The sequence below is a fragment of the Gymnoscopelus braueri genome (genome assembly GCF_963280865.1).
Source record: "Gymnoscopelus braueri genome assembly, chromosome: 7".
Lineage (NCBI taxonomy): Eukaryota > Metazoa > Chordata > Actinopteri > Myctophiformes > Myctophidae > Gymnoscopelus > Gymnoscopelus braueri.
This window is the reverse complement of record NC_137608.1, coordinates 54,322,091-54,347,972: the sequence shown is the minus strand read 5'-3', so window position 1 is coordinate 54,347,972 and position 25,882 is coordinate 54,322,091. Positions and strand designations below refer to the sequence as shown.

Genomic DNA, 25,882 nt, shown 5'->3' with positions numbered 1-25,882 from the left:
CCTTCCTAATTTATAAACTTCTCACACAAAGCCCGCCTCTAGCAACAGGAAGTTCTGGTTACCCACAAAGCCTTGCGATTCCTTGCCATTTCCTGTCACAGTGGAGCAGGCCCCCTGGTAGGGGCTTGCTACTTCTATCTAGTTATCTAGAACCCGACCCCCGCCGGTATGCGTGACCTCTTTGTTTAGAACCCCCAACTGGTAGTGGGGGTAGGAATTTATGACCTACAGAGACAGTGGCCTGCAACAGTCTACTTGGTTCCATCTAGACTTGACTTAAATAGAACATTTCGGTAACTTCCTGCAGGAACAATAACAGCACCTTATTTTAGCACCAATAATAATACACAGTTATCTTTCATAATCATGGATTATTCCACAAAAACATTTGAGTACTTTTCCCACCACTATTAAGTAACACAGCTGCACCAAACAAATGAGTAATGAGTGTGTTAGATTTTAATAGATGTGTCCAGAGCCAAGGCCATGCCAACAACTAAAATATAACACAACCATTACAGTGGTGGAAAGTAACTAAATACAATTACTCAAGTACTATACTTAAGTAAATTAAGTAAGAGGCAAATATTGTACTTCTCCACTTCAACTAATTATTTGAGAACTTTAGTTACTTTGTAGATTTGTATTATTATTACACAACATACAGTAATCAAGACTTACAATACTGAATATTATGTCTTCTTACAATACTGAATATTAAATATGAATGTTATTTTCTCATATAGTGCATATATCATATATGGACAAAAACACTTCATCACTGGTCTTCTAGATGTATTATAGTCTTAAAGATAATCAGTAAAACATAGAAGAAGACAAACATAAATGCTTGAATATGTGTTTATTGACAGAATCCATAAGAACATTATGGCGGCCAACAAACACTCATCTCTTTAATGTAATGGTACCTGTAGTAGTGTTACATAGGATAGAGCAGAGAACCACTGAATGTGTTGTGGTTGCCTGAGTTATCATGGAGCCTGTTCCCACCAGGTATACGCATGTAAACTCTGTCTCCCTCCTCCAGCTCTATGATCATTCCATTAGATACATATTCCCAACCGCCATTAATGTGTGCACTGTTATAAATGAGTCTCTGCTCATTTTTATACATCTGGATTCGCACATACGTTGATGACGAGTAGTCACCTGCAGTAAATCTGAACTGATAAACTCCTTTCACAGGTCCTGTAAAGATACCTGCGCGCACACACAAGCACACACACGCACACACACACACACACACACACACACACACACACACACACACACACACACACACACACACACACACACACACAGAATACAACTGTGTGAATAAACCATCCCACCATATTGTGGAAAACAAGATGGTGGTTTTCACTTTTAAAACAGTGGTTCTCAAAGTGTTCATATAGCATCAAAATCAGTTTAACCACCTTAACCTTATTTTATTATTAGACTATTAGAAATAGCAGATCTACAAGCTCACAACACATTGTGATGAGGCATGTTGTGAGCTTGTAGATCTGCTATTTTCAAAACATTGTGACAAATTTGGAATTGACCCATTCAGATGAATAATCTTCAGATGGGGGTCCACGGTCAATTTGGAGGTCCTTGATATGAAAATGTTTGAGAACCACTGCTTTATATCATTGATAATTAATGATATAAATCATTATTATCATTGTTAAATAAAACCAATGACCATTAAACTTCTCTCATCTCATCCTGTCTATTGGTTTCAATAGGAAACACACCTTGAAGATGTATGTACATTACTGTAATATTTATTTAATGTCTGATAGACTGATAGAGGTAAGTTGAGGAAACTGATTGATTCTATTAAGTTAATTAACATGAATTAATCATAACCAACCTGTAGTTAGATTGTATGCGTTGCCGATGTTAGTGAAGACGCTCTTATAGACCAGAGTGGTGGCAGAACTAATTGGTCCAACTGTTCCAGAACCCAAACCAACAGAAAAGGCCACCTTTGGTTTGTCTGTCAACACAGAACATTATCACATTGTTTATAATATAATAAGAGCATATATTATTGTATTAGTTCAATACACCAATCAAATGTATTAAATATACTAAGAACAAAGGGATTTTACTGTTGCGCCTCAGCCTTAAACGGCCAGTCCGGTGCGTCACAAGGGTAGAGACAATAGATGCAAAAGGGAAGGACGCTGGAGCAGCACGGACTATTTAAGCCTTTTATTTATGCAGTGCAAGTAATAAGAATGACTGACGTTTCGGTCTTTCGACCTTCCTCAGAGTCATGACTCTTAATACAAAAATGTTGAAACTAGGATTTGAGTAAAACATTTTTGCTTTAAAAAACAGAAATATATATATATTTGTTTTTCAAGGATTTTCACACATTTTACAGATTTTTCAAAAATAGCAGATCTACAAGCTCACAGAGCGGCACAAAGTGCTTGTGCCGCTCTATTTTTGAATAGCCAAATTATACAATTCGACTAAAATGACGCTCTTATGTCATTTTTCAACACTACTCTTTCCTGTCTGCATCCACTGAACATCATCAGGTTAAAATTACCTTCACTTTCTGTCTCCAAGTCTGCAACCTGGCCCTCTGTGGCATTCAGCCTGGTCTGGTGGTCTGCAACCTGGACCTCAGTGGCACCCAGTCTGCTCTGGTGGTCTGCAACGTAGCTCTCGCTGATATTCAGTCTGCTCTGGTGGTCTTCAACCTGGGACTCACTCCTACTCAATTTGGCAGCCATTCCTGAAAAATATTGCAGAGAAATGTATGTTAAACGACTTTATGAAACATTTAAGCCTGCACCGTTACAACTTCTTCAAGCTCCATTGGACCATCCTTACCTCTCATTAAGATCCTCTGCTCCTTGACTTCTTCCTCGCTGGCTGTCACCCTGGTCTCCATGTTCCTCAGCTTCCCTCTCTGTTCTATCACAGTAGATTCCAGGCTATGGACCTTGTCTCTCTGCTCTTTAGCTTCTTCCTCCATGTTCTTCAGCTTCTCTCTCTGTTCTATCACAGTGGCTCCCAGGCTATGAACCATGTCCCTAACCTCTTTCAGGTCAGGTTGTAAGAGGCCACCTGGTTCAACACTGCCCTGAGCCCCGGCCTCAGACAGACAGAACAGTAAAACCAGCAAAGCCCCAAAGCCCTTCATTCTGAAAACAGAGTGACTATTGGTGTCTCACAGTCTCCTTTTATGCCCCAAAAAGCCACCTGATGAAGCAACATTGGACGGGTCATTGTACCCAGTGGAAAGTTAATGTGCAACTGGACACCATCGTGTTGTGATGATACTGGCTCTGAAAAGAGCGGCTGAGAATATGTTTCATGTAATCAGCTGTTGTTATTCAGATAAATAGTAGGGTTGTTTTTCTGGTGTGGTGAGCATGCCTTCAGATGTTCAGTTTAGGAAATTATAACTCAAAAATAGATTGTATTTATTCATTACACACAAACCACAAAAGTATTGGTACCAAAATGTACTTAAAGTACCAAAAGTAGAAAGTACTCATTATGCAGAATGTCCCATTTCACAAGTTTTCGAATGCATAAAATGTCCAGAAATCTTTTGAAAATAGCAGATCTACAAGACACATTGTGAGCTTGTAGATCGGCTATTTTCAAATAGCCTAAATGTATATAGGGCTGAAGTGGGTATTGCATGTTTTTTAATAAGAGACCATATTCACACGGTGGTCATATTGCTATTAAAGTGGCACCCCGGTTGCTACGGCAACGGGGGTACCGTCTTTCAATGTAAAATTCCAAAATGGCCACCGCGTGAATATGGTCAATAATGCAACTCTACAAAGTAACTATTTGAAAAATACGCACGCACGCACGCACGCACGCACGCACGCACGCACGCACGCACGCACGCACACAGAGAGACAGAGAGACAGACAGACAGACAGACAGACAGACAGACAGACAGACAGACAGACAGACAGACAGACAGACAGACAGACACACACACACACACACACACTTTTAGGTTTAATATACTGGAGAGGGAAACTTACTTCCTGAAGATATATTGAAACTAATGGAGAACGGCTCCTCAAGTAAATGTTTTCAGCTGGTGTATGACTAATTATAGTTATATGTTTATTTATTATGGCATATAATATATAGAGGAGCCCCTTGCAGGTAAAAAAAAGGTATACAATTCCCTGGCCTATAGGCTACAATGTTATTGTGTACGCCCTACACATTAAAGAGGATTTTACACTGTATGGTATTTTTTAAGTGTATTCATAAATGACAGGTATAATATAACAGTAACATGACATTAACCTTGTCCTATGCTTGGTCTCTTTGGTGAACCATCAGAGGACCTTAACGTAGAGAGAGAGAGAGAGAGAGAGAGAGAGAGAGAGAGAGAGAGAGAGAGAGAGAGAGAGAGAGAGAGAGAGAGAGAGAGAGAGAGAGAGAGAGAGAGAGAGAGAGAGAGAGAGAGAGAGAGAGAGAGAGAGAGAGAGAGAGAGATTCTCAAAAGTTTTTCATGTCAAAATGATATGCATTTGGCCGCGGACGGCGCGGCGGACCCCCATCTCAAAAATGTTTGTTCCAGGGACCACCAGAAGCAAAGATTTGAGTTTAAAATGTTCGCTTTAAACAAATATATATATTCAAAGATTCGCACAAATTTTCACGACTTTTCACAGAATTAGCAGATCTACAAGCTCATAGCGCTGCACTTGGTGCCGTGCTATGAGCTTGTAGATCTGCTATTTTTGAATAGCCGAAGTATATAATAATGTTTAAAGTGGTTAAAATGATTGATATGATAATTATTTTTTTTAGCTGGGGACCCCCTGGTACCCCACCAAGGACCCCTGAGGGTCCCCAGACCCCACTTTGAGAAGTGCACTAGATCATTGGTTCTTACAACTTTTCTATACAATTTTTCTGAAAATATTTTTTTCAGGAGGCCACAAGGGGTTAAACTCACTTCTCCCATGGAACGGTGATGTTTTTGTCCTTTTTCTACTCTGTACCAGTGAGGGAAAAAGTACAAAAAAAAAGTACTTAAGTAAAAGTATCAGTTCTGAAAAGTAGAAGTACTCTGTTACTAGTGAAAGTCCGGAATTCAAAATGTACTTGAGTAAAAGTACAAAAGTATTGGTACCAAAATGTACTTAAAGTACCAAAAGTACAAAGTACACATAATGCAGACGGTCCCATTTCACAAGTTTTCTAATACATAAAATGTCTAGAAAGCTTTTAAAAATAGCAGATCTACAAGCTCACAATGTGTCTCATTGCGACACATTGTGAGCATGTAGATCGGCTATTTTCAAATAGCCTAAATGTATATAGGGCTGAAGTGGGTAATGCGTGTTTTTTAATGATAATGCAACTCTACAAAGTAACTGTCTTCAGCCCTTTGGCTGAAGACAGTTACTTTGGCTATTTATTTGAAAAATAGCCGATCTACAAGCTCACAACGTTGTGACTCAGTCAGTAGTTAGTTTATTTTTAGTTAGTTAGTTTATTTATTTCGGTCATGGTTTCTTTTCACAACAAAACATTTGAACATACAGTACAACTTAGTCAACATGGTGACTATTTGGCCGAAAAGGTATGGGCTGAAGCCGAAGCTTATTTTGCCCACCTTATTACCATTTGAAATAAATTATCATAATAGCTTAAAGAAAACGTAAGCGCAAACAAAAGAAAATGAACTAACACAAACTTCAAATATTACATTTCAGATCAGATGAAACAAAAAGAAAGAAAGGAATAAAAATAAAATAAAACATTTTGATTTACATTATCTTTTCAGACGTAATCAATTTGTACCTTTTACAATTTAAATTATAACAATATCTTCTATCACTAGTATCGTTGTTTCTATCTCTATTTAGAATTTTCATTACTATTTATATTTACTTAATAATTTACTTTTCTATTTTCATTTAAATTACTAGGTTACATTTGTATCAATATATATCTCAGTATACTATATATATATATATATACATAATAAATGCATTCAAATATACTTCCACAAACATATGTATATGTGCATATGAAAGTATGCACAAACACATATATGGATACACACTGTCATGTTTTTACTTGTTCATTACATTGATGCCATATATCTATCAATTACATTTGCTTTATATAGTTTCTTATATGTTTTAATTGAGTTGGACATTTTAATATCATTTTCCAATGAGTTCCACAGATTTACCCCTATGACTGATATGCATCTCCCTTTGGAGTTGGTCCTTGCTTTTGCTTTCTCGAAGATAGCTGTTCCCCTGAGCTCATATCTGCATTCTCTGGGTTTGAACAGCTCCTGCATGCAGCTTGGAAGTAACCTATTGTGTGCCTTGTACATTATTGCAGTGGAGTTAAGTTTGACAATATCTTCTAATTTCAGTGTGCGGTTTTCGATGAATAGTGGGTTGGTTGGTGCATAATAATCAGACATATTAACTATTCTTATTGCTTTTTTTTGTAGCATAAATATGGGATGGAGTAGGTGGCGGTATGCAGCCAAAAGCAATGGTTGCCACCCGGCATGAAAGTAAAAGAAGAAGAATCCACTTCCTGTCTGCCGCACAGAGCAACCACGTGACAACAACAACAGAACTACAATAATGTCATTAAACTACACAACAGAGCAGAAGCCTGTTACATTCCAGTTGGAACCAGATGGAGAGTTTTTCATGGTGGGATCAGAGGTAATGTAAATAATGAACTGCTTTATAGAGCCTTAGATCAAGACTCTCGTAGATTTGATCGATTTGGACTTTTATTTTAACTCAACGAGAGTCCTAGCTCCATCCCCCCCAGATTGCCCTGAAATGTCAGCTCTAAAGCCCACATTTCTCCAAAACATGTACAAATGCAATATATAAGGTGTTTACCCGCTTGTCCCAAATGTTAACTAGGTGTACGGAGTGTTTGTGTAATGTATTAGTCCATATTATTCAATAAAGAAGTGTTTTAATCCCGTCTGTGGCCGATTCTGTGGCGGTGGTGACGGGGTGCATCCGGTGAAAGCCCGAATTACACTCAATGTAAACAGGAAGTAAACGAGAGGGACAAAATGGCGTTCGGCCACAGACGGGATTAAAACACATGTTTATTGACACATATGGACTAATACATTACACAAATACTTCGGACACCTAGTTAACATTTGGGGTAAGCGGGTAAAGCACCTTTTATTTTGCATTTCTACATGTTTGGAGAAATAAGGGCTTTGGAGCTGACATTCCAGGGCAGTCTGGGGGGGATGGAGCTAAGACTCTCGTAGAGATTAAAAAAAATAAAAGTCAAAATCGATACAAATACATCTACGAGTCTTTATCTAAGGCTATAGGTTTCTAGTAGCTATGTGTGTATGATTTACTGTAGCAGTACTTCCAGATGCTAAACTGCTAATATTAGCAATGAGACAATCATTCAAAGTTTGATACACAAATAGTCCAGCTAACAAAACACAAAAATAACAACAGTAATGAAATGTAACAATAGTAATGAAATGTAACAACAGTAATGACATGTAACAACAGTAATGAAATGTAACAACAGTAATGAAATGTAACAATAGTAATGAAATGTAACAACAGTAATGACATGGAACAACAGCAATGAAATGGAACTATTTATCTATTTCATGTTACTGGTCCGTGACTCTAAAAAAAAAATTAAGATATTGAATGTTATCAACTATGTTAATTAGCTGTAGCCTTGATACAAGACTTATATATGATCGATATCCGCCTTGATCCAAGGCTAGGCGCTGCAACTATCGATGGTCTTAATTAGTGATTATTTTCCATGTACTCGACTAAATCTGATTAACTTCAGCCCTATTTTATACTGTTGTGGAAAATAGCTGATCTACAAGTATAGTATATTTTTTTCCCAGGCATTAGAGTCCATGTGGTATATGGTGGTATATGGTCCCTCCTTGGCGACCCCCATAAGAGAAGATATTTACGGCTCTAGCAGTGATTCTCAACCATTTTAATTTCAAGGACCTCCAGTTTGACATGCATTTAGGCGGTCACCAGAGAGAGAGAGAATAATAATATGTACATTGATTTACCAAACAATTATTATTTGTCCCCATCCACTATCACTGGGAGTCTGGGTTTGACTCCGCTCGGGACATTACTTTTTCAAACAACAATTTTTTTTCTCCGATAAAGTATAGTTTTGGACCATGACGGAGGCACGCCGACTCAGGAGACCTTGAGGCCAAGGAGTCGCGCCCGAGCGCCTCCAGGCGCGAGTGCCCGCGACGACCGGCCGATGGTCTCCTAGTCGACTAAGTGCCGTCCGAGTTATGTACCGATACAGTGCCGGCTGCAGACAGTAATCAGCAGGGGGGCATTAATTATTCTAAGGGGGGCACCTGTCTGTCACTAACGCACGCGCGCATTTTTTTTGCGGTTATTGGATGGATATTGTACTATTTTGGGGTGTTTTGTAACTCTATTTCGGTTAATTCGGTTCATTTACCTTGCCCCTATATATAGCAAGCACCAACAACAAATACAATTATAGCATTATAATGTCTTTAATGTAATGTCGGCATCGCATCTCCACAGACTCCACGGCGGGAGAAAAAAAAGGCAGCATATACTGCGCTGCTGCGCACATAACAGGCGGGCTTTTCACATCACATACTGTATGCACATAACACACTAGCTAGGTTAACTTTAGTCAAGTAGTGTAACTGTAGTCCATTTGACAAAACAAAAACTATACAGAAAAAAGTAACACACTGTGCACGATCGCATCGCACCAACAACAAATACAATTAATTATGTTGAGCATTTAATCATATAATGACACCATCTCCACGGCGGGAGGAAAAGGGGGGGAAAGGCTATGCACCAACAACACAAACACGTTGAGCAATAATTTATAGGCCTAGTATCTTATCACTCATCATAACAGAGTCTTATGTCGTAATCATCTCCACGGTGGGAGGAAAGGGAGAAAAAAAAAAAGTCAACTTCACCGCAGCGCAGCAGCGGCATTATCGATTCCAGGACCATGGACAGGTCCTCTCACAACTCAGCAGCCAACTTTAACGGGACAGTCCAACCCTGACAGAGAGCAACAAACAAATTAGGCTAATGCATAGTGCATAATTATCAACTAAAATATAAGAGACCTACATCTATGTTTTATTTATTTATTTCACTCACCATTAGAAGAGCTGAAGGCGGCGATTGTGACCTGCGTGGAACTTCCTCAGAACAGCATCCTTCCATTCAGTTCTGCATTTCTTTGTTAAGTCCTTTTCAAAAGCCAACTGTACAAGTCTTGCCTTCCTTGTATGCAGCATGGTGCGTCTACGGTCGGTAAAGACACTCTTCAGAGTTGAGAAAGAATTCTCACAGGTTGCAGTTGATGCACCAAACACCAGGGCCAGTCGGAGTGCTAGTAATACAGTGGGCATAGATTCAAGAGTTTTGTAGTATTTTGACAGTACTTTCTGAATGGTCCAATTATCTTCTGGTGCCTTTTCTGACAGGAGGTAATCACGTGCAACAGTGTACTGTGTTTGTACTATTTCAACTCCTACCAAATCCAGGATAGGTTTAACTTTTGTGGCATCAAGGAAACTGTCACCCTCGGGGTCCAGAGCTGTCAATGCAGTAATCAGTTTCCCATCACGTTCGCTAAAGCGAGCCTCTATCTCTCCCAGAACGGCATCAATTGCACTGTAGTAGAGTCTTTTCATCTCTGTCTCTGTGTTGATGTCGTTTTGTCCTTGTCCCACACTTTCCTCAACAACGTACTGTGCAAGGTTCTTGTTCATGGTACGTCTCCTTTTTTCTGGTGGTGGTGTTTTGTTGTTGGTGGCTTTATTCCATAACTCAGAAAATGCAGTGTCACATCTCTGCTCACGAACACAACGTGTTGCGCTGCGCACAACTTTTACTCCAGTAAGGAGGTCCATTCTCTGAGCTTGTAGCTGTTTGTTTGGTGCGTCCAGCAGCATTAATAGCTTGTGCACTGCATGCCCAATAAACACAAAGTTTGGTTCTTGCACATGCTGCAGAAGTCCAACTGCCTCCACTCTAACTTCTGAACCGTAGGCGCGGGTGCTGTTTACCTCCGACAGCACTGCACAGATATCCTCCATGTTTTTAATGATCACTGAGACAGTAGCCAAGTGGCCTGTCCAGCGCTGGTCCAGAAGACGCTTCAGGGTATCACCTTTGTAGTGAATGGCAACAGTGGGCTTTCTGAAGAAATTAAACAGCATGCCACAGACATCAAAGAAGTCGCCAATTGCCTTCTCTACTGACAGTGCATGGACTACCACAAGGTGGAGTTGGTGATTGAAACAATGGACGTAGGGAATGTCTCTGCCAAGTTTATTCTGTAGTAGTTTTTGGACCCCTCCATGCTTCCCTGACATGACGGAAGCGCCATCATAACACTGACTCAATATTTTATCAGAGCTGAGCCCAACTGTTGCGAGTTCTTGTAATATTGTGTCAGTGAGTGTTGCTGCGTCGCCTTTTTGGGTGGTTGCCATAGTAACTAGGCGCTCTGTCACTTCCATAGTGTCCTCTGATATAAAACGTACCACTATGGAAACGTTCTCACACCCCGTGGGGTCGCGAGTCCCATCGACTTTAATTGTGAACCAATGCGTGCCTATGTCCTTTACAATGGCTTCTGTTACCACGCTGCTCATTGCTTCTATCATTTGATTTTGAATGGTATGACTGGTATAAGTTGCATTGCGTGGAATAAGCTTCACTATGTTGGCCAGCTTGGTGTCTTTTTTTAGCGTGTATTCAAAAAGGGAAAGGAACAGTCCACTGCCCCCTTCTGACATTGCACTGAACGCATCTAGTTTTCCTCGTAATGACAACTGATTTGATGCTAGAAATTCAACTATGTCTATGAGGGAGGACATGTAGTATCGATTTCTATCCAACTGTTCAGTATTAACCAGGGTTGAAATTTCAGTGTCAGTCTGTGTGCGTCTTTCTCGCTCTCTCCAGGTCTTGGCACACAACAAATGCTCTTTAGAGAGAGCATGTTTATTTAAGCCTTTATTTGATTCGATTGCATGCTTCCAATTGCGATATCCCTTCAAGGTGAAAGTTGTATCAACATTACCACTACATGCTGAACGAAATTTCCTGCAAGGGAAACAGAAAGCTGCATCTGCTTCCACGCTGTATTCCATCCAGTCCCTCCCATTAAACCACGAACTCACAAAGGAGCGTTTCTTTCCACAAAAAATGATGCTCGGATATTTATCACGTTTCACCTGATTTGGTGCCTCAGAACCAAGATCATCTGGTGGAGAAGAAGTTGTAAATGGTGGGGGGGCCTGCTGTGAGGAGCTGCTGCAGCTGGCTGACTCTGAGGCTTGCCTGGCTGTGGGAGTTGCAGCGGGGGGGGCCGGCGGCGGTGTGTCAGAACTCCCCGCTGTAACCGGCATACTAGTAGTTTCTGTTTCACTATCTTCTTCATCTTCCTCAATCTGAATTATGGGACATTCAGATGGTGGTGGGTCTGATTTAGATTGCGGCCTTTTGAGCCACTTTCTTATGTCCATTACTGGTGGTCTTTTTTAGTTTTTTCTTCTCTCTCAGTCTCAGATTTGAATTCACGTGCATCATGTGCATGACAAGCACAACAACAACAGACGCAGAGGTAATGACGTGACGTCGCACAGGAACCGCTCGCACGGAGGTGTGATCATGAAGGTGGTCAACACTCAAAACAGTGGTGTACCTTTTATTAATTATTTGAAAATGTAAATATTTATAATAATCACAAAGAATATACAAATAACATATATATCTAACACCCGAAAACAATATGTCTATAAAAAATTAAAAAAATGAAAAAAAAAAAAAAAAAAAAAAAAAAATGGCCAATCTGAACTGGGGGGGCACAAAGTCTAATCTGGGTGGGCATTGCCCCCCAATGCCCCCCCGTAGGGCCGACACTGTAGGCACAGAATCTTAAATGATGTTGTGGGGACTGCGTTTGCCCCGCTATGGTTTGCCCCAACTGCCACTCACTGCACTAACATAGCCCGCCAGCCCCCTGTATATAAAGTTTGTTGTGTCAGTTAAAGTGATGAAGTACATGCAGAGTAAGATTTAAGTCAGGACAGCTAGCTTATGAGATGAAGAACTGGGTCTGAATGCACGCACCTTGTACCTCCAGGACCTCACCACCGTCACCTTGTACTCTACTACCCTCTAGGGGTTAATAATTCGATAATAATAAAGATAATTCGACCCGGTAAATTTGGGTCGAACTGACTCGAATTCGCGGTTGGGTGAGTTGTCCTGGGTCGAAATCTCTGGTGACCCATTTAGGCTACGGACCCCCATTTAATGGCATTCCTATCTGTGGGACCCCAATTTATATTGTAAAATCAATCTTAATTTAACTCTGAGAGTGTACAAATGGAACCATTTGGTTCCATTTGTACACTCTCAGAGTTACAGTCCCATAAGGGTCCATTTGGTTCCATTTGTACACTCAGAGTTACAGTCCCATAAGGGTCCATTTGGTTCCATTTGTACACTCTCAGAGTTACAGTCCCATAAGGGTCCATTTGGTTCCATTTGTACACTCAGAGTTACAGTCCCATAAGGGTCCATTTGGTTCCTAACTATCCAGTGGCGTCAGTTCAGCAAATGCTAAGGTATGGCAAGGTTAGGGTTGCCAACTCCCAGATATTAAAATAAGGGACACCTATCCTTGGCTTGTTTTTTTTTAATGGCACCTGCCTTACCTTGCCATACCCAAGTGACGCCCCTGTAACTATCCATCATTTAGCTGGGAAACCCCTGGAACTCCCTCAAGGACCCCTGGGGGTCCCCGGACCCCACGTTGAGAACCAATACGCTAGCCACTCTGCTATCAGGTCATCCTGCATTGTGATTATCAAGTGTGTTGTGCTGCAGCGTTATATGGCTTTGCTGCATAATGCATTGTGAAGTTTACAGCACACGGCAAAGCCATAACATTGCCGTCGAGGAGAAACCTCATATCTTCATATTTAAACTTTTTATGTTTCTTTTTTTGTAAATTAAAGGTAGGGTAAGTGATTTACTTTGGTTAAAATAAGTGTTAAATAGCTCTATATTGTGATAGTACTCATTACTATAGTGTGTGTTTAGTAACAGTGTTAAATAGCTCTACATTGTGATAGTAATCATTGCTATAGTGTTTGTTCAGTAACAGTGTTAAATAGCTCTATATTGTGATAGCAGGGGTTGACACTAACGCCTGCCCGACTGCCCGGGGCAGGTAAATAAAACTTGCGGGCAGGTGGAGTTAGCTTTCAGCCTGCCCTACCGGGCAAGTGCACGTTTGAGTGGCAGTGGGGACGCAACCATCTTTAGTTCACTATAAACACAACATGAGATATCTGTCTAAACACATGAACGTGGCCAGAGCACTCTGCCCCCCCCCTTCCCTCCCACGCACACACACACTTTACGTGCAGTGGCTCTTATGAGTAGAGGGAGCCCAACCGATACATCGGCCATTATTTCACTGATGTGGCCCGATGCTTTTTTATCATCATTAATTTCCCCTACACTTGTCTTTTCGAACGTTGGTAGGCCTACTGCCATTCTACTAGAAGAACTAACCGAGGTATAACACAAGTGAACTGCTTAGCAGCCATCTCATGGATTGTCAATGCCAGCGTATCTGTGCAGATCAGACGGTAGGCTGAACAACCCGACGTTTTATCCACAGCCGCATAGGCCTATAGATTAAAAAAAGTGACGAAATACAGTAAAATCCCAAACTTATGAGAGATCCAGCCAGCAATAGAAATGAATTACTGGAAACAACTTAAAAGTTTATGCTATCATTCAAATAAGAAAGAAGCTGTGACCTCACCGCTCTGACGGACAAGAAATAAATGTAATCCTTTAAAAACAGTCATGTTCTTTTTTAAACAATAATCCAAAGAGGACGTTTTCAGCAGCTAGAATCATGACAGTTTGACATTGTTAGAGCAGTTTTTGGTGCGCAAAACTTGTCGCAAGCTCCCTCGTTAAGTTAATTGTGTGCACCCGCTGTGCTGCTGTGCTTGGTGCGCAGATCCCCGCCAGGCCAGGTTGTCTACCCAGGCCTGTGAAATTCATAGGCAGCCAATTGGAATTAAATCTGCTAAAACTGACTGATATACTGATACAGAACCATATATAGGCTATATAACGTTGCTGTCGGGTGGAAACCTTGTATGTCCTTAAAAAAAAGAACAAGAATTTAAATTGTGAAAATAGCTGACAATGCATTGTATCTCGACACGTTGGGAGCTTGTAGATCTGCTATTTTACTCTTATAGTGCGACACTCTTGAATAAAGAAGTAGGGCATTTATGAACAAACATATTTTTCCATATTACAAAACCATTGAAATATGGAAATACAAGGTTTCTGCCCGACAACGACAATATATGATTTCATCATTTGCATTTATCCATCAAAACATTGTCTATGTTTATTTGTATGGACTTCAAAATGGTCTGTGGAATGTAAAATAAGGGCACTTTTGGCCTCTAATATGCCGTTTTCACTGTTGCTACACTTAAAAAATATAAAATAACAAGTGTTAACCCATTGTCATATTCAAAGCTATTTAGATATTTGGCATAAATAGCCCCATAATTCACAAGTAGAAAGTAAGACATGTGTTGAATTGAACTGTAATTCTAATTTTACCATCATTTTATAAAGAACGATTTACTTTTCGGGCAAGTGGGCAAGACCTGTGGGTAAGTAGAACATGACCTGCACTTGCCCGACGGGCAAGTGCCTCTGAGACCTTAGTGTCAACCTCTGGATAGTACTCATTGCTATAGTGTTTGTTCAGTAACAGTGTTAAATAGCTCTATATTGTGATAGTAATCATTACTATAGTGTGTGTTTAGTAACAGTGTTAAATATCTCTATATTGTGATAGTACTCATTACTATAGAGTGTTTGTTCAGTAACAGATGTCTCCATGTCTCTCCAGCTCTTTATTGAACAGAAAATGCATTTTCAGTGCTCTCTCCTGATTGGCTTAAATGTCGTCACCTACCTGAAAATGCACTATATTCTCTTGGAGCTGGAGAGACACATGTGACTGAAATAACACTCTGTAGCAATGATTACTATCACAATATAGTACTTTAACCTTTTTAACAAAAAAACAAAAAAAGAATATCACGTACCCTACCTTTCATTTGTTGTCCAATAATGTCTTACAACAAAAGTAGCAGATCTACAAGCTCAGAATGCACTGTGATGTGATGCGTTGTGAGCTTGTAGATCTAGAAGTACTTTTTTTTTTACATTTATGAAGACATGTGAAAGTGATATTCTTTCTGTGGGTTTTATGAATATTGAATCAATGGAAACTGTTCCAGTTCCCTGAAAAGTAACAGTTGTGGACGTTCAGTACATGGTTTCCACCTGACAGTGACATTAAAGGTTTCATGACATTCAGTTTTACAACACATTAAAACTCTTTGTCATGGTCCTTCAAACGTGTATAAAAAGTTTAAACTGAACATTCCACTCTAGTGAGCCATTGCAGGTGTTTTTCTCTCACATTTCTAAAGCCTTTTCAACTGCAATGAAAAAATAAATCTTTGCCTGCGGGTGTCGCTGTTGAGGGATTTTGCCTGTCAATCATCACCTCTAATCCCCCCCCCCCCCCCAAAAGGAAAGGATAGGGGAGGGGAGGGGCGAGGAGGAGAGTGGGCGGGATTAATGGCCTGTGACTTTACTATCCAAAGATTACTTTTCAGCCTAATAATTCAGAAAACCCCAGACCACAGAAAATCCACTGAATGTTCATGTTACGGCCTTATAAGGGTCTAGAGGTTATAAAGGAGTAACCCATTTCAAACCAAACCAGGGTCAACAAAAAAAGTGTACAATTTATTATTAGGATTAAACTTAAATGTACAAGGGATGAATAAACAGGGAAAGCACACAGCTTCAGGGTGGCCAAAGCCAAAATACACCCTACCTGAAAATAAAACCTAATCTACTCCAAAATAAAAAGTACAATCTAAACTCCCTACCTAAGAAAAACAGGGACAAAAGGGGGAGCAAAATGAATGGCGGCACACCCCTACCAGCTTCCCAGTTCAAAAGCACTTCGGGGAAAGGTTTGGAATATAATTTCCTGTCTAAGATTTGCTGATTACAATGGTCTCTACTTTAAACACTCAGTAAATAAAGTAACCTTTACGCACTAAGCATGAGAAGGTTAGGCACACAGCCAACAGACCTACAGTAGTAAAGTAAACACAGCTAACTAACAGAAAAGGGTTCAGCAGCACATGGTGACGGATGGCAAAACGGGATGTTGAGGAGCCTCTCCCAGGCCTTTATGCTGGCTGGGCTGATTGAAGAATGAGGCCCAGGTGTGTCTCCAGACACCAAGCCACTCCTCCAATCTCCACTCCACCCTCCATTACCAAATAGGGCACTGCAATCACTCAGAGGGTTAAAAACACAATATGAGGTCACATAGGGCCGTAACAGTTCAAAGTTCAGGTTTTTGGGGTATAATTGAGGTCATAAACCCCCCCAAAAAACATAAAAAAATTAAAAAGTGAAAATGAATGTCATAGAACCATTAAGTTTGTCCCTGTGTCCTCCAGGTGGGAAACTACCTGTGTCTGTCCAGAGGGTCTCTGTAGTGACATTAAGTTTGTCCCTGTGTCCTCCAGGTGGGAAACTACCTGTGTCTGTCCAGAGGGTCTCTGTAGTGACATTAAGTTTGTCCCTGTGTCCTCCAGGTGGGAAACTACCTGTGTCTGTCCAGAGGGTCTCTGTAGTGACATTAAGTTTGTCCCTGTGTCCTCCAGGTGGGAAACTACCTGTGTCTGTCCAGAGGGTCTCTGTAGTGACATTAAGTTTGTCCCTGTGTCCTCCAGGTGGGAAACTACCTGTGTCTGTCCAGAGGGTCTCTGTACAAACACTACCCGCTCTTATGGAGGAGGCTGGCCTCAGTGCAGGAGAGGAAGAAGATTGTTGCTTCATCACAAAGTGAGTTATGTCTGGAGCTTTGTTTTCATTAGATCAGTGGTTTTCAATCGGTGGTCCGGGGACCACCAGTGGTCCTTGAGTGAGTAAATGGGGGTCCACGGCCAAATGTATATCAATTTAGGGGTCCTTGGCATGAAAAAGTTGAAAACCACTGGATTAGAAAAAAATGTATATGATTTAGATTTCATAATCTACTAAATAACATGACTGGTCAGTCTTGACAAAGCAAGACCGCTGCGAGGCGAATGTCATTGTCACAAGATCAATATCTCGCCTGGTCGAGCAGTATTTCCCTGTTAGCAGAGCCCTAAAGACCCGGTTTTGAATCCTTGGTAGGACATTAAACTTATGGATTTCAGCTTTAACTAATATTATACAGAGAATGGTATTAGAGTTCTCAACGGGCTTGAAAATGAAGGCCCAACCCTAACTGGGCCCTACTGGGCCGACCCGAAGCTCGGCCCAGCCCAAACAATTACCATACTTTTAGGCTCGAAAACCCCCAATAAAACCCAAAATGGTGTCCTTATTTGCTAATGTCCTCAAAGTCAGGCATCCAACAAGCTTTGAACTGAGCAGATAGTGAACATTTAAGGGTTATTCTTCCATTCACGTGGAGCAGGAATTGTGTGGAGAGAGAGAAGGAGTGAAAATGTTGAAACAAAAATATATGATTCATTGGAGCGCTGAAACATTGTGGCTGTTGTTGAGTGTGGCTTCATGTCGCTGGCTTCCATTAATAGATCATTTTCCTTCATAGCGCCCACACTGTGGAACGAGCTTCCACCCCATGTTAGAGCGTCTCAAACCCTGCCTGTGTTTAAATCACGTTTGAAAAGCACTTGGCGTTTGAACATTCAGATTGAGAAGCTGCTGTTTTCCTCCAGGCTTTGTGTCAAATGTTGTCCCGTTTATTGTGTGTTTTTTTTGTTTTGCTCTTGTTTATTTTAGTATTTTGGTACTGAGTGTTACAGCACTTTGGTTCAACATGTTGTTTTAAATGAGCTCTATAAATAAAGTGGATTGGATTGAAGATGAGTTGCAGCCTGTTGCTTTGTCACCACTCATGTGAACACTCCAGGAAATGGAAAGATTCATAGTCACTATAACAACAAAGTAGAACTTGTACTGTCGTTAAAATGGAAACACAAATGGACATTAAATATGAACCTACAATTGCCAATCTACAGGCCCTAGAGTTATTCTGCTGAAGGCATCAGAATGTGAAGAGATCTTTGAGGGCAATGATGAGAAATACAAATCCTTTTCCATCAGAACAGAACCTCCAGCGAACCTCAGGTAAGATCTACCTTCTCTGTAGTTTTCCATCAGAGATGTCTTTGGCTATTTATTTTTTTTATCGTGAAAATGTGTGCAAATCTTTGAATATCTTTTTTCTTAACCCATTTAGACCTGAGGCCAATTCTAAAAACGCCTTCTAAAACCTAACCATAGTTTTCTGAAAACGTTCAAATTCTTACTAAAAATAAAAAATAAAAAATTATGTTACTATATTATAGCAACAAGTAATGAGACACAGAGGTGGCATCCGGATTGAAAGGTATAACAACGTATAGGTAGCAACAGGTCTCAATGTTAATAACCATCTTTTTTTTTTTATCGTGAAAATGTGTGCAAATCTTTGAATATATTTTTCTTTAAGACAACATTTTTAACTCAAATCTTTGCTTTGGGGGGGATTCTACAAATGTCTTCTAAATCCTAACAGTTTTAAAAAAAAACTTATGTTGCTATAAAACATAAATGATATGTATTTGGCCGTGGACCCCCATCTCAAAATATTTTGTTCCAGGGACCCCCAGAAGCAAAGATCTGAGTTAAAAATGTATATATATATTCAAAGATTTGCACACATTTTCACGATTTTTTCCACAAAATAGCAGATCTACAAGCTCATAGCGCGACACTCGGTGCCGCGCTATGAGCTTGTATATCTGCTGTTTTTGAATAGCCAAAGAAATCTTAAAATGACACAGATGCGTCCCCGGTCTTAAAGGGTTAATATCGCATCAAATAAGAACGGTGTTCCAAACATAAACAAATGATCCCGGCAAAATGACTCTTATGGATATGAAGCATCAACTGACGGTGAGAAAACGTTAATGTTACTTCCGCCGAATTAGTTACATTTCCCCCAGAAACAGTCTGTATCAAATATGAGTGACTGACTATCATAAACGATACAGAACCACCTCCCTGACAATATCACAGAGACAGTTTGTTTATTTTTGGACCACAATTCTTATATGAGACGATTCTATGATGACACAATGTTATTCTCCATAGAGAAATAACTTCCGCAACCCAGGGGATGAACGAGTGACGTCAGGACTTCTGTACTCTATTACTGTTCTAGAATACCTAGTATAGAACCCTGCAGGATCCCAGTCAACTAAGTATGTAGGTTTTAAGTGTCTAAAGTAATTTTAGGTGTGACTGTTCCATTTCTACCTCATTTCTACCTCAGCTTTGATGATCATGACCCTGCAATGAACCGTGAGAATCCCTCCCGAACAGAAGTGCTGGAGATGGATGAACAGAAACTTCCAGATGCCTTCACATGGAAGATGAACGGTATAAACACTCAATATCACTGCTTCAACAAGTTTCACAACAACCAATTCATAGTCTCTACTTTTCATAATTACAAGTATGTGCCAAATCTGATTGGGATTTTCTAAAGCCTGATTTATACTTAGTTGCACGTCAGTTTTGTGCGCCCAAACTATCTCTCCAAAGCCTGGACACACCAAACTGGCTTGTCCTCTTGACTACTACAGATTGTATCACATTTTAGATGGCAATTGATTGTCATTAATGAATTAATGGCATGAACTGTGATTATCCCACTTTGGATGAAGCCTAATTTATCAGAATTTCAGAAACACCGCAATAATTCCAAGTTAGTAACTGTTTGGCAAATGTAAGTAATGATAACCTAATTTTGTACATGGAACATGGAAAAAAATAATGGTCATGATCATGTTATTTTTCTGGTCCTAGACACCCTGCACATGGATGTGTGTAAAGCAGAGGTTTCCCCTGAACAGGAGAGCGGCCCCAGTCTGGTGAAGGAGGAACCAGAGCCTCCACACATTAAAGAGGAACAGGAGGAGAGGAGCCTCAGTCTGGTCAAGGAGGAACCAGAGCCTCCACACATTAAAGAGGAACAGGAGGAGAGGAGTCTCAGTCTGGTGAAGGAGGAACCAGAGCCTTCACACATTAAAGAGGAACAGGAGGAGAGGAGCCTCAGTCTGGTCAAGGAGGAAACAGAACCTCCACACATTAAAGAGGAACAGGAGGAGTTACTTCAAAGACCAGAGGCACCTGATGGATCAATGATGACATTACTAGCAGTGATACATGAAGATGATGAAGAAGACGTCTCTTCACACTGTTCTGCAGTGAGAGTTGAAGTTGAATCTGACTCTGAAGTCACTGAAGACAGTGATGAGTGGGAGGAGACCAGTGGAGGTCAGTCAGCTTTAAACACTGAAATCAACACAAGACACTAAAAGCCCTATTTTTGCCGGTGCCTTACCCATTATCCCTAAACTTCTTTGCTATTTGTTACTATTAAAAAATATATTAAAAAAAAGTTCAAATAGCCAATCTACAAGCTCACAACGTGTCGATGTAGATCGGCTAGTTGAACTACTTGAAAATGTTTTTAAAAATAGTCAAAAATGGCAAAGAAGTTTAGGGATAATGGGTAAGGCACCGGGGAAAATAGGGCCCTATATGTGGAAGGACAAATATTATCATTGAGCAACAAGCTGTCCCTTGACATGAAACCATCAAAACAAACTAAATGTAATTGTACAGATTGTGGCTAAACTAAACCTTAAATAGTGAATGTTCTGTTAATACATACAGGGGACAAATATTTTAGTTTTAAAGTTTGCATCAAAAGCTCTAATGAAAACGACCTGAATCAGTTGGTTGACAAGAAATGGTAATCTGAAGAAACACTTGATGAGTCATAAAGGACAGAAATCCCTCAGTTGAGCATTTTGTAGCAAAACAACATTCATTTAAATCAGTCTGAACACACAGATCTGTGACAGATCTGATCTGGTACAGTCGGGCCAAAAGATTGGATTTGAGAAATTAATCGGATTTGAATGCAGTCTAAATGGGGCCTTAGTTCAAGAAGTGAGGTGATCGATCTTGTTTTTTTTTATATTTTTCCAACAGCTGCACTAGTATGAATCAGAAGCTAAGCTACAAAACAATGATAGAATGTAGGGTTTACAAAAACACGTCAATAAAATAAAATGAAAATGACCAACGGTCATAATTTATTTCGGTAACATAAACCAAGTGATATAAAGTAATTAACAAACCTATTATCACCCTTTTCTATTCTTAGGTGGTATATCTTCATCTCTTGTAGCATCTAACAAGGCACAACAACACCCACAGACCAGAAGGGCTCAGGATCCACACACACTCCCAGATGAACCTTCTTCCACATCTCTTCTGGCTCATATGAATCCTGCGGTGGTGGTCCTTCACAGACTCCCTCTGAACATGGTTCACCGGGCTCTCCATCCACCAGCAGCCCTGCAGCAATGCAGCAGTGATGTGGAGGACAATGTTAGTCATTCTGACACGCCGTGGGAACCAAAAGACCACAGTGGCAACGACTCCGATTGGTCGTACTCCCGCTCGAAGTCCCGCTCAAAAAAGAAGAGAAAGGAGCAGAAGAAAGGCAGAAAACTCAACGAAGATGTCACTTCAAAGACACAGACGTCACAAGCCAACAGCAATGGTAATTAACCCTTTCAATCCGGGAGCACATCTGTGTCATTTTAGATTTCTTTGGCTATTTTTTTTAAAACAATCGTGAAAATGTGTGCAAATCTTTGGATACATTTATATCTGCTGTCGGGTAGAAACCAGCTAACTCCAAAATGTTCCTTTTTTAGGAAATGACAAAAAACAAAACAAAAAGTGGAGTTAGGAGGTTTTGTTCATCATTGATAAGAACAGCTAAATGGACCTCCAAGCTCACAATGAGGTTAGAGGTGAAAAGGGGGTGGAGCCTGGAGTTAGCAAAACCATCTAACTCCACTCCCCATTGGTGGACTTAGCTGGTTTAGCAGAAAGTTTGAGGATCCAATGGAGTTAGCTGGTTTTGTCAGAAGCACTTTTTAATACTTTTTATTGATTCAATATTTTTTTTTATCAACATAGACGTAAAGGGTGTTTAATAGCACTGATTTATGGAAAAAAAATTGAAAATGCGGAAAATGGAGTTAGGTGGTTTCTGGTTTTCAGCAACGATATACACTTTTAACTCAAATGTTTGCTTCTGGGGGTCCCTGGAACAAAATATTTTGAGATGGGGGTCCGCGGCCAAATACATATAATTTTGGGATGGTCCTTGACATGGAAAAAGTTTGGGAACCACTGATAATAGCAACATAAGTTTTGTTCTTTCTTTTTTTAACCGTAGAAGACATTTGTAGCAAAGATTTTAGTTAAAAATGTTTGTTTGAAAAAATTCAAAGATTATCACACATTTTCACGATGTAAAAAAAAAAAAGCAAATCTAAAAGCTCATAGCGCGGCCCTAGGCACCGCGCTATGAGCTTGTAGATCTTAGATCTTGTAGAAATTAACTACTAACTATTAACTAATAGTGTTACCGTATACCTTAGCAATAGACACGAGAGGGAGTGCTATATTGAGGTTATTGCAGAATCTAAAAATAATCTGGACTAAGGGAACAGTGACGTTACCCATTGATTTCTACAGACCCGATTTGAAGACCCTTTTTTGGCGATTTCAAATCCACCATGTTGGAACTTCCGATCCAGAAACGCAATTAGTTTAACATATAATAGAACATATATACATATATATTTATTTATTTTTGTTGGGCAATTCACTCAAACTAAGCCATTGTTTGCGTGTGATCTGCATTTCCTTGTAAAAACACAGTCTGACTGAGTCAATAAGTTGTCCCTGTTGCTTCAACCAGCCAACTGAGTTGATAATGAGATAAACAGAGATTGTAATTGTATTATTACCACACAAAGAAAGACCAAACTTCAGGGTTGGCTCATATAATGACAGTGCAATTAGTCTATTTTATTCATTTATTTTATTAATATTTTATTATTTTTTCCTGGCACCATTGTTAAACAGACAAGACTGGTGCTTGAAAAAAAAAAGTACAAACACCAGCTACAACATAATTAGTTCAAATTAATGCCTAGATGATCCTCTTTGTCTCCAGTGGTACATTATTTTAATTTATTTGGGAACCTACCCCTAGTTGGCCCGGTTAAACAGGCATCATTGAGGTTTTATGTGACCAGTGTTTAAACAACTTTTGTCAGCTTTGACCAGCTCGGACTCTGGCCAACCGGTTATTTCATTGAATTTCATTACCTGGTTATTGAATGAAATAACCAATTCATTATTAACCCACAGTGACAACAGTACAGCCTACAGAAAACACATAAGGTTATCATATGCAATTAAGCATGGCCTGAGGATTCTGGTTTACACGTATTTGGCAATTGTTGTGCTTTGGCTGCCCAGCGCCCACAGTTACCTTGACTGAAAATAAACCCTGCACAGTTGTGGACTTTAGGACTAAACTGTCACCCGAGTTTCAGTTTAATAAAGTTTACTTTATAGGGATACAGTATGTAACAGTTAATAACAGTATCCAACTTTGAAACTCGGGTGACAGTTAAGTCCTAAAGTCCACAACTGTACAGGGTTTATTTTGCGATTCTCTTACCTTTTCAAGTAGACACAGAATATTTATCTCGAGTATAATAGATCCCCTGATGGTTGCTAATCACGGAGGGGTTCACTGTGCTTCTGTGGGAAAAAAAATATCATCGCGATTCCCGTTGGCTTGTTATACCCAGTTGAAAATAGTATGTTTCAGGAAAACAGGGATTTTTTTCTCCGTTTTTATTTTAACAGGGAAGTGAATGGAGCAGTACATCTTTGGATCGCGTTATCTCCTTGTTCTTTGTGAAAAACAAAAAAGAAAAACAATTTTTATTAGAGACGTCAAAAGACGTCATTTGCGGTGTGGGCTTACTAAAAACAGCCGTCAAAATATGTCATTGGCAGGGAATTAGTTAATTAATGGACCAGCAAATTGCACACATCATTCATGAAAAGTAAGTGAGTAGCTATTATGAGATGATCTTATTACGAGCTTGACTCAAAGCCTGACTGGACTCAAATAAAAATGTGTTGGCCCTCCCTCAGACTAACATTTAAAAAAAGCATGACACTCTCCTCTTTTGCTCCAGTAAACACCTCCATCAAACATCGAACAAAATCGCCATTCGCTCCGCCCTGACTCAAAATCACCCTGATTATCCTGCAGTGTGATCGAAGCTTTAGCGTATAGACTATAGAGAAGCTAGGGTTAAATGCTTCCCTTCAAATGGACCACTGTGTTCTGATTTTGATGTCGAACAGATCATTATTTGATTGTGAATGTTTGCTCCATCGTTATCATGTCATTATAATTAATCTGTTGCATAGATTATGGAGTGTTTACAAGTACTCACCATTCTCTCTCTCTCTTTCTCTTTCTCTCTCTCTCTCTCTCTCTCTCTCTCTCTCTCTCTCTCTCTCTCTCTCTCTCTCTCTCTCTCTCTCAGAAATGAGTTCCCAGTCCTCCCAGAGTCAGGTCCTCTCTTGTTCTGAGTGTCCATACACCTTTACATCTCAGGTCGCCCTCCATAAACACATTGAACAAAGCCACAACGACCTCTACTGCCAAATGTGGAGGAATGGACCGGTCACCTCAGCAGCCTTAGAGCAAATAACAAACTCAGTCACCAGCAAGAAGCATAGAGAGACAGATGAACCAAGATCCTACAGTTATCAGAAGTTTACCAGGACTTTAACTCCACTAGAAGAAGTAAAGACTCACACAGACACCCTGAATTACACAGGAAAGAAAAGCCACATCTGTAAACATTGTGACAAGAGTTTCAATCAGTCAGATCACCTGAAGAGACACCTTCGTGTCCACACAGGAGAAAAACCTTTCCCCTGTAAACTTTGTGACAAGAGTTTCAATCGGTCAGAACACCTGAAGACACACCTTCGTGTCCACACAGGAGAAAAACCTTTCCCCTGTAAACTTTGTGACAAGAGTTTCAATCGGTCAGAACACCTGAAGACACACCTTCGTGTCCACACAGGAGAAAAACCTTTCCCCTGTAAACTTTGTGACAAGAGTTTCAATCAGTCATCTACCCTGAGGAGACACCAGCATTTCCACACTGGAGAAAAACCTTTCCCCTGTAAACTTTGTGACAAGAGTTTCAATCGGTCAGATCACCTGAAGACACACCTTCGTGTCCACACAGGAGAAAAACCTTTCCCCTGTAAACTTTGTGACAAGAGTTTCAATCAGTCATCTACCCTGAGGAGACACCAGCATTTCCACACTGGAGAAAAACCTTTCCCCTGTAAACATTGTGACAAGAGTTTCCAACACCCATCTTTACTGAAGAGACACCTTCATGTCCACACTGGAGAAATACCTTTCCATTGCAAACATTGTGACAAGAGTTTCAGACAGTTAAATGACCTGAAGAGACACCAGCGTATCCACACTGGAGAAAAACCTTTCCACTGTAAACTTTGTGACAAGAGTTTCAGTCTGAACAATAACCTGAAGAGACACCAGCGTATCCACACTGGAGAAACACTATTTAATTGTAAACATTGTAACAAGAGTTTCAATCAGTCAAATTCCCTGACTTCGTGTCCACACAGGAGAAAAACCTTTCCACTGTAAACATTGTGAC

General features: G+C 40.1%; 1 protein-coding gene across 1 annotated transcript; it reads left to right on the top strand.

Annotated features, from left to right (window-relative positions):
• Nucleotides 1-6,632: 6,632 nt before the first annotated feature.
• LOC308089156 (uncharacterized protein) lies at nt 6,633-21,857 on the top strand (the record flags this gene model as incomplete). The annotated part of the gene is made up of 6 exons (XM_080433722.1): nt 6,633-6,716; nt 16,943-17,054; nt 18,245-18,353; nt 19,543-19,649; nt 20,079-20,201; nt 21,472-21,857. 6 exons carry the CDS (start codon nt 6,633-6,635, stop codon nt 21,855-21,857), a joined length of 921 nt encoding a protein of 306 aa, XP_080289848.1.
• Nucleotides 21,858-25,882: the final 4,025 nt, after the last annotated feature.